We start from the raw sequence: 18,034 nt of genomic DNA, 5'->3' as shown, positions 1-18,034 counted from the left end.
CCGGAGGGTGGCGAGGAGGGCCCCGCATCCCCTTTCCAAGCTTGACGTTAGAGCTGAAGGCGAGGTGGCGTTGGTCCAATTCTCTCATTTTACAGATGGGGATAGGGGAAGCGTAGGCCCAAAGAGAGGCAGGCCTTATCCCAGGGAGTGGATTTCTATTTTGCCTTGGTGCGTGCTTAAGCCGCTTCAGTCGTGTCCTACTCTTTGCAATCCTGTGGGCTGTAGCCCACCAGGCTCCTCTGTCCATGGGATTCTCCAGGCAAGAATACTGGAGTGGGTTGCCATGCCCTCCTCCAGGGATCTTCCCCACCCAGGGATCGAACCTGGTCTGCATGGCAGGCAGATTCTTCACCGCTGAGCCACCGCGGTTTTGCCTTCCTTCTCAGCCTGTTTGGCACATTTGTGCCTTGTGTGTCCCCAGGGAGCCCATTTTGGGGTGGGGGGCAGGTGGCCCGGAGGAGAGAAGCCCCCCCACCCCATCCTGGCAGGGAAGGGCAGGTCTCTCCGGCCTCCTCTGGCTGCCCCTGAGCCCGCCAGCCCCCAGCTGTCAAGGAGGGGGCGACACTGCAGGATAGCAGTCCCTGAGGAGGGAGGAGGAGAGAGATGGCGCGTGCCAGCCCCGCTGTGCCCACTCTGGGACAGGGAGGTCGCTCTCCATTCCCAGCACGCGGCTCTCTGTGAGGGTGGTGCGAGTCTCCCTTTCCCCTCCCCCTCGCTGAGGACCCTCGGAGGCTTTCAGTCCCCTCTCCGGCCACCCACGAGGGGGCTATATCATCCCGGTCAGCCGACTCAAGAGGCGCGCGACTGAAGAAGAGATGGCCGATGTCGGGGAGAGGGGAGGGAAGGCCGGGGAGAGGGACTTCGCCCCTCAGGGTCCTCGTGCGCGAAACTGGGGGGAAGAGAGTAAGCCTGGGCGTCATTTCTGGGGCGCGCCTACAGAGCCGGGGGTCGCGTCAGGACAGATGACAGCCACGTGTCGCGCGGCGGCCCGGGGAATGGGGGGCGCGGGCGCGCGGGCGCGGGGAGCGGGGGCGCGCACGCAGGCGCAGGTGCTCACAGCACCATGGCCGGCAGGTGTCGCGTGGCGGCCTGGGGTCTGGGCGGCGGGGGCGCGCGGGGGTGAGCGGGGGCGCGCGGGGGAAGCGGGGCCGCGCACGCAGGCGCAGGTGCTCACAGCACCATGGCCGGCAGGTGGTGCGCGGCGGCGGCGGCGGCGGCGAGCGCGGGCGCGTGCGCGTGCGGCGCGGGCAGAGCGGGCGAGTGGGCCTGCAGCGCGGCGCTGGGCGGCCGGTGGCGCGCGCTCTTCTGGTGGGCGCGCAGGCCGGCCAGCTGGGAGTAGGCGCTCTGGCACACCTGGCACTTGTAGGGGCGCTCGCCCGTGTGCAGGCGCACGTGGTTGCGCAGCGTGGACGACTGGCTGAAGCGGCGGTTGCAAAAGCGGCAAACGAAGGGCTTGTCCAGCGTGTGGATGCGCATGTGCGAGCGCAGGTTGCTGCGCGAGTTGAAGCCGCGGTGGCAGATGACGCAGCGCATGCGTCCCGCAGTGCCCGCCGCCGAGTCCGCGGGGTGAAAGTCCTCTGGCCGCGCGGGCAGAGTCCGGGTGGGGTCGGGCAGGCGGGAAGAAGGAGAAAGAGAGAGCAGCCTCGTTAGCATCCCCGAAGCCGGCGGCTCGACACCACGCCCCCCACCCCTACGCCTCCCCAAGGGGCGCCCTCCCGGGGCTCAGCCGCCTCGGATCATCGATCAGTCGGGGTGACCGTTCCGCCGACTGATTGGGGGCGCCGCACAGGGGGTGGAAAGGGGCAGCGAGCGCCCTGACCTGGCATCCGTTAGGAGTTGGACTCCAGACCCATGCTGCGAGATCTCGGGGACTTAGTGACTTACCCTCTCGGGGAAGCCTCAAGTTTCTCATCCAGTACAATGAGAACCTACGTGAAGGCAGGGCACCCAAAGCCAGGTGCTTTGTGACAAGCTGGAGGGATGAGGTGGGGAGGGAGGTGGGGAGGGATGGAGGGGACACATGGATGCCCTGTGGCCCATTCATGTTGATGTAAGGCAAAAGCCATCATGGTATTGTGAAGTAATTATCTGATTAAATTAAATAAGTACATTTTGAAAAATAAGTTTTTTAAAAATGGGAACCTACTACGACCTCACGGGGATTATGCACAGCTGCACCTGAGTGCATGTGCACACTCAGCTCTCAGTCGTGTCAGACTCTTTGTGACCCCATGGACTGTAATCTGCCAGGCTCCTCTGTCTATGGTATTTTCCAGGCAAGAACACTGGAGTGAGTTGCCATTTCCTCCTCCACGGGATCTTCCTGAGATAATCACAAAAAAAGCTGACATCTTCAAAGGCTACTCTGTACAGAGCACTTTACCTGCCTAAGCCTGGACTTAGGAAGTACCAGGCTTATAGTAACCGTCCAGAAATGGTAGTAACTGTTATAACTACTCCTCTTCCCCCGCCCCCAAACCTTTCATTAATTTATCCCACATTTATTTACTGAGTGCCATCTATGTACCTGGTGGCCATGATGGTAAAGAATCTGCCTGCAATGCAGAAGACCTGGGTTCGATCCCTGGGTTGGGAAGATCCCTTGGAGAAGGGAATGGCAACCCACTCCAGTATTCTTGCTTGGGAAGTTCCATGGACAAAGGAGCCTGGTGGGGTACAGTCCATGGGGTTGCAAAGAGTTGGGTTTGACTGGGCAACTCACTTTTTCAACTATGTACCAGTGAACTGTACCTCACTTTTCTCATCCCCAAAATGAAAGTAATGATGACATCGTTATCATTACTTATCACAGCAAAAAGTTGCTATGAGGATCAGAAAAAATGGTTTGTGAAGCATTAGACCAAGGGCTGGATAGACAGTAGTTCCTGAGCCTCAGAGTCGTCCTTTAAAAATAAAAATGACCAAATATCACAAAGGTTTTATGAGGACCCAAGTGGGATGATACCTGTAAAAGGTTTAGCCAAATACTTGGCAGGAAATAGGTCTGGAGCAAATGGTCTCTACCATGATGATCAGTGCTGCCCCCACCCCGCCCCGCCGCCCAACAAGCACACACACGTGCACATCACGCTGCTCAGCCTTCATTCAACAGATGCACGCTGAGCACCTACTCTGTGCCAGGTCCAGCACCATGGACAGAGCTGGGAGGGTGCTTAGACATCATCTTGCCCAACAAACATCCTTCTTTTAGAGGTCACGAAACCGAGCGCAGAGCCATTTCCCAAGATTGCACAGCAGAACTGGAATTCAATCCAGTGTCCTTACTGCCTGGCCCCTTGCTCCTCTGCCACACCCTGCTTCTCCCTCCACCCAATCTGCCCCCAGACAGTCTATTTTGTCCAGAATTTGAACTGTCTTCCATCCATGCCTGGACCATGGCAGTGGCTCCAGGGGCATCAGCCTCCTTAAACCAGGAAGTGCCTTGTGCTTGACGCTGCAGGAGGCGGAACCAAGGTCCCCAGAGGCCAGGAGTTTCCCTGCCAAACACACACCCCCGCCCCAGCCTCTCACTCTCTGTGGGTCCGTTGTCATTGTGGACTCATGGGGACTACCTACCATGCTTGTTCTTCTTCTGCTCCTCCTCCAGTCCGGGCACACCAGGGATCCCCAGGAAGGTGTTGTGTGAGTTTCCATACCACACCAGCAGCTCCTGGTCTGGAGGGATCATCTGTAGGGAAGGAGGCAAGAGGAAGTCCGGGAGGCAGCAGAGGAGGATGTCCCCTGCCCCCCCGCCAGGGGAGGATGTCCGCTCACAGCCAGGAGGAGCTGTCCTAGCTCCCACCATGGACATGTCGATACAGTCGCAGCCCCAAGAGAGCCACACTGGGGTCCCTTTCTACCAGGCTATCTCCAACAAGCTTCACAGACACGGGAGGCTCTGGGATGCTCCACCTCTCTGCTCCACTCTGCCCAGGCTTCTCACCGTATCATCCTGGCTCTGCTGCTGGGACCAGAGCTGCCTCCTGGCCGCTCTCCCAAACTGACAACGATGGGATGGAAACCATGCTTCAAGCAGAAGTAACTGAAGAAGGAAAGCTAGAAAACTTGTAATTTCTCTCCGAGGGGAACCAGAGCCAACCAGCCCTCAGGTCTGCAGGGCTAAGCCAGACATCCCCAAGGAGCATGGGCTGCGGGGCACCCTGTGGTTCTCAGTTACACCCTGCCTGATGGTTTTCTGGAAACATCTCTCAACCAGCGCATCCAGGAGGCAGCACCATGTCACATACACTTCTCTCCCCATCGCAGGCCTCTGTATGACTCCCTGCAAATGGCTAAAAAAGAAGCATTCAGATCAATGAACGCTTCTGCCTCCAGACATACCGGGGCACCCAGCCTTAAATGGGATCTGTCTCGTCATGTCATAGGCCTGTGGCACAGCTTCCCAGGTGGCTCAGAGGTAAAGAATCTGCCTGCAATACAGGAGACGAGAGTTCAGTCCCTGGGTCGGGAAGATCCTCTGGAGGAGGAAATGGCACCCCACTTCAGTATTCTTGCCTGGAGATTCCATGGTAGAGGGGCCTAGTGGTCTGTAGCCTATGGCTTGCAGAAGTGTCGAATATGACTTGGGAACTAAACAACGATAGGTCTACAGCAGAGAACTCCACAGTGACAGGGCTCTGCTGCTCCCAGGGGAGGACCTGCCATCAGGAGGGCTCTGCAGTGACAATCCAGGGAGGCTGTGGAAGGCTCACGCCTGAGGTGGTGCTGACCTCTTCCTCTGGGACATCCCAGGGGCCTGCCACCCCTCTGGTGGCAGCCAGTTACTCAAGGTGAAGAACCCTCAGGTCCCAGCCAGCTAGAGCAAAGGTGAGAGGGCAAGGCCCATTACCTCCTGAGGCCTGGACCCCAGAGGAGTGACTTTGGCACCCACCCTGGGGGTCACTCTCTGATCAGCCCAGAGCAAGGTGGACACCCCCAGGCAACAGCTGGGTTGTTTTCCTAATGGGTCCTTTTTGGTTTTTTGGCTGCATCATGTGGCATGTGGGATCTTAGTTCCTGGATTAGGAATTGAACCCGTGCCCCCTGCAGTGAGAGCTCAAAGTCTTAAGCACTGGGCTGCCAGGGAAGTCCCCGGGTGAGTCCTCTTTTAGTTGAAGTGGATACAAAAAAATCACACAGGACTCCATGTAGGCTGTCTGAAATCACCCTAGAATGGACCCTTCTCCTTGGCTTCCAGGATCACAGAGAAAGCCCCCACCCCTTCCCTTTGGTTCTGGCCTGCAGACCCCTGCCAATCACAGAACCGTTCTGTTCACCACACCTACGTTCCTCTGGTCTGAGCCAGGAAGAACCTCAGACCATCAGGGCCAGCTCTGCACTACTCTGCAGAGGAGGGAAGCAGGGAGAGGAGGGGGTGGAAGAAACAAAGTTCCAGGGGGCCTAGGCGATGTCCATCCTCTGATGACTCAGCCTGAGGTCCCCATGCCCCTTTCCAACAGACCCCACAGCCCTTGGGGTGTCATGGCAAGCCACATGGTCAGTGAGTGACGAGGAGCCTGGCAGAGGGTGCCACGCCCGCTCAGATTGATGGGGTTTAAATATGGAAAGATCACATGCAGTCTCAGAAGCCAAGGGAAATTAGGCCATGCCTAAAAGCAGACAAATGAGAATCTGGCTCAGCAGCAAGAGTCCTCGTGGCCTCTGATCATTCACAGGCTCAGCCACCGTCGAGGAGGCCAGCAGGTCAGAGCTGGAGGCCCTGCTGGAAAAGCTGAGAGAGGTTCGGTGAACCCCTTAGAAAAGAGGGTAATGGAGTAAAGTATTCAGGATAAATTCACTATGAAGGAAGCTGCTGAGAGATGGTGCTGGTGGGCCTTCAGTCCCTGGGTCCCTGGGTGACCTTCGGCGAGCACTCTGCCTTCCTAAGCTTGTCTCCTCAAATGAGGGGGGTGGGGAGCATGATCTCTGAGGTCCCCCCAATTCTAAGACTCTGTCAGTCACCTCCGACATTGTCCCAGCCCCTGGCTTCAATGTTCAGGTGACACCAGATCTTTGTACATCACAGTTCTTCTAAAGTGACCAGTTGTCTGGTCCAGCTGTCCAGACATCTATACATGCCCCTTCCTTCAGGAGATGGTGTTGCCAAGGGCTCCGGCTCAGGCGCTGGGGCCACACAGGTCGGGGTCCGCTTGGGCTCCCCGCCTGCTGACCGTGCCCCCTTGGGCAAGTGGCCTTCTGTCACCAGTCCTCACTTTCCTCACCTGTAAAACAGTGACCGCACCCTGCTGGACATCCACCTCTGGGGTATTGGGTCCCCCAGTTGTCCCCACAGAGCCTTCAGCGTGGCGAGGGGGGCCCAGGATGCTGGTGGCTCTGCCTTTAGTGACCATCAAAAGCACAGGCTGGGGAATTCCTCAGAGGTCCAGTGGTTAGGACTTGGTGCTTTCCCTGCCGAAGGCCAGGTTCAATCTTTGGCTGGAGAATTAAGATCCCGCATGCCACAAGGCAGAACAACAAAGAAAAGCACAGGCTGGCCCGCGTGCCCCCAAGACACCAATACCACGCTGGTGCCACTGTGTGCTGGCCCCATCTGCCCTGAGTGGGAGGGGAAAGCCCAGAGGTGGTGTGAGAGGGGTCAGCAAGCCCCCACGATGTCTCTGAAAACTGCATTGCCATCTCCAGACTTGCAGACCGGGAGTCAAATACCTAAGTCAACAACGGCCCTTTCATTTGAACTGACAGTGACAAGCATTACGAAACATAAAACAAATGTAACAGTGACAACTATCATGGTGATGAATGAGGAGCCGAGAACATCTGGAAATGCACGAATTCTGAGGATTGTTATTCAGAATGGTGCTTGGGGATAATGTTTTTAAAATAAGAGCTTTAATACTGACTGTTTTGAGTCATTTATTTACGGACACGTTTTTCAAATGGACGAAAATTAATTATACTCCTGGATTTTAAAAATTAAAACAGTGACACAGACACAAAGGAGCATATTGGGAAAAGTAATTCTCCCACCCAAGGTGCCCAGCCACGTTTTCTGGTTTTCTGCGAATCTTTCCTCAGACGGGTTTGTCATTTTGAGACCTTTTTTTTTTTTTAATGTTGATTAAAATTGACTTATATCTTCTACAGGCTGCATCCAATGTTTTAAGAATTAATAAGCACATATTGCTTTTATACAAAAATAATATATACATTTAAATTAATTAATTTAGCTGTGCTGGGTCTTAGTTGCAACAGGAGGGACTTTTTTATTTTTATTTTTTTCAGTTGCAGCATGTGGGATCTAGTTCCCTAACCAGGGATCGAACCTGGGCACCCTGCATTGGGAGCGTGGAGTCTTAGCCATTGGACCACCAGGGAAGTCCCACAAAAAGAAGAGTTTTTAAAGAAAGAAAATCTATTAAAAAGAACCTGCTCGAATTGACAATGACACACATCCCCAGACAGCAAGAAGTTTCCAGTTTGGGGAGAATGGATACATGTGTATGTATGGCTGAGTCCCTTCGCTGTTCACCTGAAACTATCACAGCATTGTTAATCGGCGTACCCCAGTACAAAATTAAATATGTTTTAAAATAAAATAATCAGAACTGATGACATGAGAGCAACTGAGGTTATCCCGGTCAAGAAAACAAAAAAGAAGTGTCCAGTTCTCAAAGCAGCGTTGGGGAAGGCAGCCTCACCTCTTGGAGGCCGGGCACTGAAAGTTCTCTCTACCCATCAGAGCTCCAGGAAATTAGCGGCAGCTCCTGGCCTGGACCTCTGGCCTCTGCTTGCTCCCAGTGGCCCCAGAGATGGAGACCAGGAGAGCCCAAGAACCGGCAGCCTGTTCCCTGAGAGCCTAGTACCACTGGCCGGAGGCTCCCGGATGCTGGTCGCCTGAGACCAAAGAAGAGCCACGGTCCTCTGCAGGGACCCCTAGTGCCCTCAGGAGCCCTATTTCTCCTTTTTTTTGAAGAGGTGCCCACTGCACGGCATGTAGGGTCTTAGTCTCCCAACCAGGAATTGAACCCACACCCCTCCCGCCACAGTGGAAGTGTGATGTCTTAACCCTTGAACCGCCTGAGAAGACCCTAGCCCCATTCCTTTCCAGTCAACGCTCTGGCCTGGCCCAGCCGGGGCTCTCCACCGGGGCTCAGAGAATGAGAACCAGCTGCTTGCTCACTTTTCTGGAGAGCGGAGACTAACTCGGGTCACACAATAAACAAAGCAGTTCCCAAGGAGACGAATGCCACACCATAAAGTTCGCATCATCAAGACTCTGGGTGAATTTCAGAGCCTGACTCTTTAGTTGACAAATTACATGATCTCCCACGTGTGATTCTTCACCTTCCCTGTCAGCCCAGAAGTTTTGTCCTGACCCATTTCTGACTTTTTATTATCAGTTGAAAATGTGTGGGGGTTTGGGTTTGTTTTCCTAATATAAATTCATGTCACAACATGGAACATGCTCCCAGGAGGCTCTGATGCCCCCTGCCCCTGCCCCCGGCGGTACAGAAACCCTCATCCAGAAGGACCTCGGTGTCATCTGGACGAATATCAATTTCCATTGTACCACAGATGTCCTGACACACCAATTAATAGAGTTCCAGCAAATAGATGTTGGTCAGGGAGGTCCCATGGCGCAGTGACCAAGGGCTCTGCTCGGGGATCAGACAAATTCAAACCACAGCTCACAGTCTCCCAAGATCCCCCTGAACCTCAGTTTCATCATCATTAAAATGGGGATAAGGAAAGCCCCAGGCCGAGGGGATGAAAGTTGTGAATATCCTTAGCGTGGTGCTGGCACATGGAGCTGCTCCACGGATGGTAGCATCATTAATGATGCTTATTATTAATAATCAAAGTCCCTTAACTGCACCCACCAGTGAGCAAGGTTGAAAGGCAAATAGAGCCTGTCCCCACAGAAAAAGAAAGATGGAGAGATGGAGCTGTTGGGCTCTAGGGGGAGAAGAAGTTCAATAGCCTGGAACAAAAAGAAAAGTCGCAAACAAGGAAAGAGCCCACATTTCAGGGCACAGTCCTATGCCAAAACATCGGGCGAGGAAAGCCTGAGAAGTTTCTTCCCAGTTCCCAAATCCAAAATTTGCATAAATTATTCCTAAATACTTTACTTGTATTGAATTTGGGGGTCAAATTTCTTGCTTCGCAGGGCAGCCGATTTTATTTATCTCTTTTGTTTTCCTGGGAGAAACAGGTCTGTGTGTCCACTTTCGAGCCAGCTCCCATCACCCAGAAAAAGACTTATGCATTAACATGTAGTACCCATGTGCCACGTGCTGGGCAATTTCTAGAAATGTCATTTTAGGCACCTGAGGTTACAGTCAATTCTTCCGTGGTAGAAGACAGCAAAGGGAGGAGAGTCCTAGTATAACATACCAGCAAATCCGGCCAGATACCAAATCCACCTGGGCCAGCTGGCCCCAGAAACCCACCACCCTCGTCTCCATTTGGACGGCCTTCCTTTTGAATTTATAGAAAATTTCAGAGCCACATTAGTATATTCTGCTTATTTTATGAAGATGCTTCTTTCCGTTTTTTCTTTTTTTTTCGCAAGAAACGGGTTACTGTTATGAAATAAACATAGCAGTTCTGGGTGACGGGAAGATTAAGAAAACAGGTCATGGCACAGACCCTTCTTGGCTCCCTCACACAAACACAGGACAAACAGCCCCCATACTGCAGAGGCATCTGGGGGAGTGGCCGGGGGGCAGCAGGAATTTCTTCCGGCCGAGCCCTGCTGCACGGCAGTCAGTCACACACACCCAGACTCACAGCTGGTCCTGTAAGCGGCATCTGACATTTTGGCGCATCACTTTAAGAAAACTGCCACCACCAAAAAAAAAAAAATGTGTCCAACATCACTTGTTTAAAGTAAAATGGGTGATATTTTGTGTTTTCTTATCCCTCGCTCCATCATTCGGCTTGCTAATTCTGTAGAAGCACGGATAGCCAAATTGGTGATATCCACTAATCTAGATCATATCCAGGAGGATATATTTTCCTAATCTTCTTTCTTCAATGTTTAAAATGCATTTTATTCTGTTTTGTCTTTTGGTCGCTCTGAGTGGTGGCTTTTGGGATCTCAGTTCCCCGACCAGGGACTGAACCCAGGCCCTCGGCAATGAAAGGGCTGAGGCCTAACTACTGGACCACTAGGAAATTCCCTTCTTTTCTTCAATTTTAATTCCCCGTCAAATGTAGATGACTTTTAAAAATCTGATTATCTTAAATTCCTCCGTGGAGACACATCTTAGCCACCTTGCCCTCTGACTGTGAATTTCTGTACAAATGTCTGTTAATATTTCCTGACTCTGCTCAGCACTCAGCCAGTGACCTGAACAGTGAGATGAGACTCCTGTCTCCATAACTGAAGCTGTCGGGAGTCCTTTGCTAAAATCACGTCGGCATCCTTACCCTGTGTGTGTGCGTGTGTGTGTGTATGAGTGTGCGCATCTCTCCATGGGAGGGATGGAATGAGTGTGTGTCCCCCATCTCATCTGTTTCAGGGTAGCCAAGGAGCAGTGCACAAATGTTAAGGATACATGTGAGGCCGAGCAGGTGAGAGGGGGTGCTCTCTGCCAGAAGTGGGGCTCAGCCACACATGACGCAAATCCTAGGGTTGGCTTTTCTCCCAGAAGAAGCACCTCCACCCTCAGCCTGGGTTCGGATCAGTCCTGTCTTTACTCTACCCCATCTCATGCAAACTTCAGTCCAAGAACTGCTCACCTTCCTTTTTTTTGCACAGCAGGGCGTGTAGGATCTCAGTACTGAGACAGGGATCAAACCTGGGCCTGGCATTGAAAGCGCCGAGCCCTAACCCCTGGACCTCCAGGGCATTCCCAACCTCCCTTTACCCTCCCTGCTCCTCCTCGGGTCCAGCCCTCGATGGAACATACTTCCTGGCCACACCAGGGCCCAAGCAAAGGCCATTCTGTTGCCACCCCTGGGAGATTCCCTGGGGTTTTGTTATTAAGTGACAACTGTCCAGTGCCCCCTCAGAGCCTTAGAAAGACGTGAGGCTCTGAGTTGCAGGAAGAAAATGGACTAAAGGAAGGAGGAGTCATTCAGAACACCCCCAAATTCAGCCAAGCCCAGCCCCACCCCAAGAGGCACCGTGCCTCTTTCCACAAGCATGGGGTCCAGAAGACTATGGGGGCATGATCCCCCTCCTCCCCCCCACCCCCTCACAGCACTTGCTACCAACCTGCCATGGGGAGGCAGGGCTGCTAGCCCCTCTCCTGGGCCAGACACTGAGCAAATTTCCTGCCAAGGGACAAGGCCTTAAGGGTCCCAACAGCCTGGCTGCCTCAACTACCACCACTCATGCCATTATCCCCTCCCCAAATACCATAAGCCTGTCTGCCTCTGCCCAAGCATTTCATACCTCCTTTCCATCCCCCTTGAACCTCCTGCCCTGGGCCTGGCCAGCTCCTCACACCACCCCCACCCTCATCATGGGAAGTGATATCTATCTGCCTGCTATCTCGCTTTCCGTCTTGTCTGAGAAGCTTCACTCGCTCAGATATCAATGCTAACATCCCCCTACCCCCACCCCACTCCAATGCCCGTAAAAGCTCCCGAGTCTGCCCGTTACCAAGTGAGACCCAGGAAACGGTAGATGATCACAGAAGCCTTCCTCGCAGATTAAACACATGAGGATTACATGCCATCACGCTCATACCACATCTAAAAAAGCCCGACGCCTCAAGTGATGAGGATGTGATAGCTGAGGCTAGAGTCGCGATCCACGCCACCCACACGTCACTGGTGGCCCATGCATGCAGGACGACGGGCAACGCACAGCCGAAACACTGCTCACTCAGTACCTCTCTCCCCACCAGATGCTTTCCCTGGACCGCTTTCTGATGACTCTGCATCTCCGTGGCTTCTCAATCCCAGGACCCCCTCAGCAGGTATCCCGGGACCTGGCTATTGAGGCACCCATGATGTTCACAATGGCGTGCAGTCAAAGGTTCTGTCCTTTCTGATCTGCAGCAGGAAGCTTGCCCTGAAGGTCATGCTCCCGGAGACTATGATGTTCGGGCTTCAGTCCTCCAGCCTGGGCAGGGCCAGCTAGGCCAGCATCTTCCCCAGCACTCCCCTCTTGCTTCCACCACAGTCCCTGGACACAACTGCCCTGCACCCCAGCCCGGCTGCACCCCCACTGCCCCCTACACAGTGATACACACACTCACCTCAATGGCTTTGTAGAAGATGCTGGTGCCTATCTGGACCACCTCCAGGTTCTGCTCCTGCTCATTACGGGCGCATTTGATGTAGGTCATCCAGCTTCGGTGGTCCTCCTGGCTGGCGTCGATGAAGTAGCGCACCGTGCCGTCCTCATTGAACACCTGGGCGCAGGTAAATCGGGGGCCGGATGAGGCAGGGCTGTGTGGTGTGTGCTGCCTGGGGCCAGGGCTAGGCCCCACACCAAGCACATCCACACAGTGTCTCTTTCCAGCCTCCCAGCACTCCCAGGAAGGGGACACAGCTATTATCATCTCATCATCTCAGTTTTCCAGTGGAGGAAAGGAGGGCTCAGAGCAGTATGGCGATTTGCCTGAGGCCGGCTGGCTGGAAGTGACCAATAGGGAGTCAGTCTCCAGGGCCCCACAGGCTCCTGCTGCCACAGCCTCCCCAACCCCGGATGAAGAGGGGTCTCCAGGAGATCACTGACCAAAACGGCATCCCCTCCAGCCAGCTTTCTGGGGAAGCAGTGGAGAGCACTGGCCAGGACCTCAGAGGGGGACACAGAGGGGCCTATAAAGGGAAGCCTGGCCCACTTGGGGACCTTGGCCTGGCCTCTCTTTGTGGGAGCCACCAAAAGCACTCCTATATCTCCTGGAGCCCAACTTCCTAACCCAGCAGCCAGTGGAGAAAGGAACTGCTGGCCCAGGCCTCCAGAGGTGTGGGAGGAGGTGAGGTTAGGAGAGGCCTTGGGGCATCTCCGTGGCCTCCCCCTCAACCGTCCCCCGCTGCTCCTGTGACCACGTGCAGGATTTGTCCCACTCCTTGAGCATCTGCTAGGAGGGGGTCGTGGTGGAGCCCTGGGGAAGGGAGGGGAAATGACACTCGGGAGTGGGTGCATCAGCTGACCTCCTCCAAGTGAGAGCCCCAGGAGGCGGAAGTGCTCTGGACTGGCTTTATCCCAAGGTGGGGTGGGGTGGGGTGGGGGTGGGGTGGGGTGGGGTGGGGGTGGGGTGGGGTGGGGTGGGGGTGGGGTGGGGTGGGGTGGGGGTGGGGTGGGGTGGGGTGCGGTGGGGGTGGGGTGGGGTGGGGTGGGGTGGGGGTGGGGGGGGCTTTGCTGGCATCTGGCACTGTTGTAGGGAGGAGAGACAGAAGTCCTTGGATGGAAGGTCACTTTCCTTCTCTAAAATGGGAATAATAATCCACTGGGCTGCTGAGACAATCTGGTGGAATGCAGGCCCGGTGCTCAGAAAGCGGACTTCATGCTCAGAAAGCGGACTCTGTGCCAGTTCAACGGCACTCGTGTCCGCTGTCATTGTTCCACCTGGTTTGAGAAGCCGACTCCTAGGAAGCACCCTCTCCCTTCATCTTTCCTTCCAGCCATGATCACCCCAAGTCCAAGGCTGGCTCTGAGGGGCTCTCTTTTGCTGCTGCTGGAGTGAGGGGAAAAATGCAGGTGGCTGGGAGGTGGCTCCCAGGAATGGCTTCCCAGGTCTCCAGTGGGACTCTGGGCAAGGTACATGACTTCTCTGGGTCCCGGCTCTGCCCCACCACAGCCCCGGAAGTGCTCCCCAAGGTTCACAGGAGGAGAGAGGCTTCGCCTTGTGATTTGGGGAAGAACCTCCAGACATCAGGCAAGGTGAAGGAATCGACCTCAGGGACCAGTCATGGCCCAGCCCAAAGTGCCTACAGATTCCAGCAAGGGAAGAACCAGCAGTGGGTCAGGCAGGCCGCCAGGGCCCCACCCACATCCCACACCCCGCAGTCCACGCTGCTCTTCCCCTCACCCCCGCGACCCGGAGACCCTGCCTACCTCCCACATGAGGTTGTTGTTCTTGCAGATGTCCACGTGCTCCGGAGCGATGACACGGCCAGTGAAGGGGCCCATCTCGGTGCCGGCCTTGATCCACGTCTTGGAGAAGATGCCAAGGCCCTCGCCGGGGATGGAGCTCTGCGCGATGATCACCTCGGCCGGCAGCACCAGGCTGGACAGCTTCTGAACCTCTGCGGCCACCAGGCAGGGGGACTGGGTCAGAGCGGAAGGCAGGGAGGCCCGGCTCTTCCTCCCCCTCCCCCGCCCCCCGGGGGTGGAGGCTCAGCAACCCGCGGAGCCTCCGAAAGCAAGAGGTGCCTTTGGGATTCATTTCTAGGAGAGTTTTCTTGTGTTTGTTTTCGTTTTGGGTCTCTCCACGAATTCTCAGAACATCCACAACCGCCCTTCCCCTCCTCTTCGGCCAAGTTTAAGAACTGCGGGGCCGACGGCAGTTTAGGCCTTAACCAAGGAGTAAACTGAGGCCCGGTCCCACGAGGAGGTGACGGCCCAGCCAAGACTCTTTCGCCCGGCTCGGGTTCTGGGCGGTTCTCCCGCGGCTCCGCGCGCGCTGCGCTTTCCGGCACGGAGCGCAGGGCACTGTCGGAGGACCCGGGGCTCGGCCAGGGGCTCTGACTTCGCTTGGGGTGCGGGGAACCCCGCGCCCGCGGCGCTCCGACCGCGCTGGGAAAGGAAGTCGGGCTCTGAGGTGGAGGCGGCTAAAAAGAAAGGCGGGCGACGGCGGCGGGCGGTATTTCACGCTTTCTGGGTGACCCTGGGCGTGCCCGGGTTCCCGGCGAGATCCGGGGTTGCCAGGGAGGGCAGTGCCCGGACCTAGGCCAGCCGCGAAGTCGCTTCTCCGGGTGGACAAGAGCCGGGGCGGCCCGCAACCCCCTGGGGGGGGTCCTCCTGCCTTGGCCGGGCAGCCGGGGTGGGAGCGGAGAGGCGCACAGGGGCGGCCTTCATGTCTTACAAGGTTCCCCTCTAAGCTACCTGGGAAAATACCCGGCGAGCGGACCGGCTGAAAGAGGGGGTTAAACGGTGTCCATTGCGGCGCGGCCGGCAATTTGTCACGCTGTTAAAGTGATCGCATTCATTCGGCTCCATTCGAAAGAAATTGCTAATTCTAAATTCATTAGCCCTGGAAGAATGCTGTAGCAGTAAATTGTAGCTCAATGCGGAGGGGACTTGTTTAAAAGGGGCCGAGGAATTCCCCTTACAAAAAGGGGGGATTAGACGGTTGACATAGCGTGAATGGAAGTGGAATTAGTCTGCACGGTAAATTAAGAGAGGAACAGAAATCGTAAAGGGGGAAAAGGGGGCGACGCGCCGAGATGCCAGCGCCGGGGAAAGATATTGTTTGCGGGTTGATGAATGAGGAGTAAGAACTTGAGACATCTTAAAGAAAAGAAACTTCTCTCCCTCTCTCATCTCTCCCTCGCTCTCTCTCCGCCGCTTTCTCTCCTGTCCGCCCTCCCTCCGCCCCCTCCCCAGCCCTCGCTGCCTTTTAAAGTTCTTGGTTTAAGTGGGAACTCTCGCGGGTCAAGCCCAAGTTAACTAAATGAATTTAAAACCCCTTCTTTTTGAGTCAACTGCTATTACACGCCTAGTAAGGCTTTGAATGCCGGGAACCCGCCGGCTCAGGGGGGTGAGGGGCGGCTGGGGAAGCGCGGGGGCGGCGGGCGGACAGCAGGAGCGCCCAGATCTCGGACTTCGAGCCGCGCGCGGTGGAGGCGCCCCCCAGCCCGGGCTTGGCTGCTTGCGCCCGGGCTCGGCTTACGAGAAACTGAGTCACGGGCCGCGTGTGGAACTCCCGGATGGGCGCGAGCGGCTGCCACCGCCCTCTGGTCCCTGCCGCGGCCCGCGCGTGTGGGCCCAGGAACCAGGGGGCTGCGGGGAGGGAGGGATGCGATCCGCCCCGACGGCGCGACTCACCGCCCGAGAAGGACTGCGCCAGGACCTCGGCGGTGAAGGCGGTCTTGGGGCTGGCGTGGTGGCTCTTGTCTTCGAAGAGCTGCTCGCCCAGCACGTTGCGCCAGCGGCCGTACAGGAAGCTGTGCAGGATGTCGGAGGTGATGACCTCGGCCAGCGCCAGCCCCGGCGCCTTCAGCCCGGTCTTGAGCACCAGGGCCTCCGCCGGGAGCACGGAGCCCATCATGGGCGGCCCGGGGCTCGCCGGCGCCGAGGACGAAGGGACGGACGGACGGACGGCCGGACGGCCCGGCCGAGGCGGGGGATGTGTTGGACGAGCTGGGGGGGAGCCCAGGAGCGGGAAAAGAGAGTTGTGACGGGGAAGGAAGAGGGGCAGGAGGGAGCGGGAAGCGAGGGGGTGGCTGGGAGGGAAGTGAACGAGGGAGCGCGAGGCAGAAGGCAGAGGGAGACGGGAAATGTGCAGCGATGGCAGAGGCGGCGCGAAGGGCTGGAGAGCCAGGGGTGGAGGCGGAGGCGGGTGCGGGGAAGGCGGGTGCGGGGAAGGCGGGGGCGGGCGGTGCGGGGTGGGTGGGAGGCGGGTGGCTGCAGAGAAACGGGCGGCGAGGGGCTCTCCGCCGCGCGCTCGCCTCTCACACACCCGGCCCGGTCGGTCTTCCCCTTGGCAAAAAATCTCAGCGCCTTTATAGCAGCCGCAGTGACCCTCCTAATTGGTTATTAATGACCCCCTGACGTCGGAGGACAGACTTGTTGTACCCGGCCCAGGCGCGAGGAGCCTTCGCCGCCAGAGCTCAAGGGGCGGGGGCGCTCGGCCGCTCGGATCGGTCCCCCCACCCCGCGCTCCTCCCGCCCCTCCCTGGCCCTGCCACCCCCCCCCCCTTCTTTCTCCTCCTCTCCTCGCGGGAAGCGCCGGGCCAGGAAGGAGGCTCGGCCCGCGGCGAAGAGAGGAGGGGGACGGAGCAGGGCAGGGGGTGCAGCGAGGCTCGCTCGGACTCCAGGGACCAAGACTAGGCAGGAGGAGACGCCTGCCCTCGGGCCCCGCGCTCACCCACGATCCCAGGCGGGATCTGCGTTCGGCATCCCGGCCGGGCCAGGCCGCCACTCACCTCCCCTGCGCTCCCTGGCCCCGCCTGGCCCGCCGGGTGCCGCGCTCTCCCCGCGCTCCACGCCCCAGACTGCGGTAGTCGCCCCGGAGCCAGCCGGCCCGGCGCAGGCCCGCGTTGAACTCCCGCGCAGACGGCGCTGCGGAGACCGCCGCTTCGCTTCAAACGGGCCTCTGCAACCGCCCGGCTGGCTGCCGGTAGCCGGTGGAGAAACTCCTCTCTGGGCGGAGAGGGCTGCGGGGCGGAGCTGCGGCCGCCGTCGGGGCTGGGGATGTCCCGGCTTCGCGGGAGACATCTCCCGGTCCTAGGGTGGGGCTAGATCGGGGTTGGGAAGGGCACACCCGCAGACCGAAATTCGCGGGTCGCTTGGCAAAGGCTTTTTCCTGACGGATGTAGGGAGATCGAAAGAGGTCCGTGGAGCATCGCCAACGCAACGGCAGTGCCCAGGAGCGAACGCCTCCGCATCTGCAGGGAGCTCCCCGGGGCCGGGCCGCGCTGCTCCCTTGGCTTGAGGCTCGAGCCCCCTGACTCCTTCAGTTCAGCTGCGAACTAGGGAAGCCCGCCAGCGTCCTGCACCCCTTCCTGCCTCCTACCTCTTTCTCTTCTGGCCTCCCACTTCACTCCCTCTCTCCCTACTTGCTTCCCCACCCCACCTCAACCTTACCCGGCCAGCAGACTATCTTCACGAAGATTCCAAGGCTTCCCGGAGGGCAAGCGCAGTCTCTCTCGGGAGACCGGGAGCTGGGAACCAAAGCGGGAAGGCCACCGCTAACCTGCGGGCTTTGCTGCCACCCAGGGTTACTCTCAAATCCCACCCCCACTCCCCAGCCACAGACGAGGGATGGGGAGCACCGAAGGCACCTTCATCTGCTGAACTCCGCACCCTTCCCACCAATGTCCGATTCCAATAACCGGTTTTCTGGACCTTCAGGCCAGTGCCTTGGGCTCGCCCACTGGTGAGCTGGAGGAATGGGACCCCTCCACACACAGGCCTTGTCCTCAGAGAGGGGGCTTGGGCAGAGGGGCA

The 18,034-nt window shown here is 57.3% G+C and overlaps 1 protein-coding gene across 1 annotated transcript; it reads right to left on the bottom strand.

Moving 5' to 3' along the window:
- Positions 1-1,170: 1,170 nt before the first annotated feature.
- Positions 1,171-16,133, bottom strand: PRDM12 (PR/SET domain 12). The gene is made up of 5 exons (XM_052649629.1): positions 15,911-16,133; positions 13,979-14,169; positions 12,174-12,329; positions 3,577-3,688; positions 1,171-1,577 (listed from the first exon to the last, which is right to left on the bottom strand). Exons 1-5 carry the CDS (start codon positions 16,131-16,133, stop codon positions 1,171-1,173), a joined length of 1,089 nt encoding a protein of 362 aa, XP_052505589.1.
- Between the last annotated feature and the right edge of the window lie 1,901 nt (positions 16,134-18,034).

Source organism: Budorcas taxicolor, chromosome 11 (genome assembly GCF_023091745.1).
Source record: "Budorcas taxicolor isolate Tak-1 chromosome 11, Takin1.1, whole genome shotgun sequence".
Classification (NCBI taxonomy): Eukaryota; Metazoa; Chordata; class Mammalia; order Artiodactyla; family Bovidae; genus Budorcas; species Budorcas taxicolor.
The sequence above is the reverse complement of the archived record's forward strand: the minus strand, read 5'-3'. Positions and strand labels throughout refer to the sequence as shown.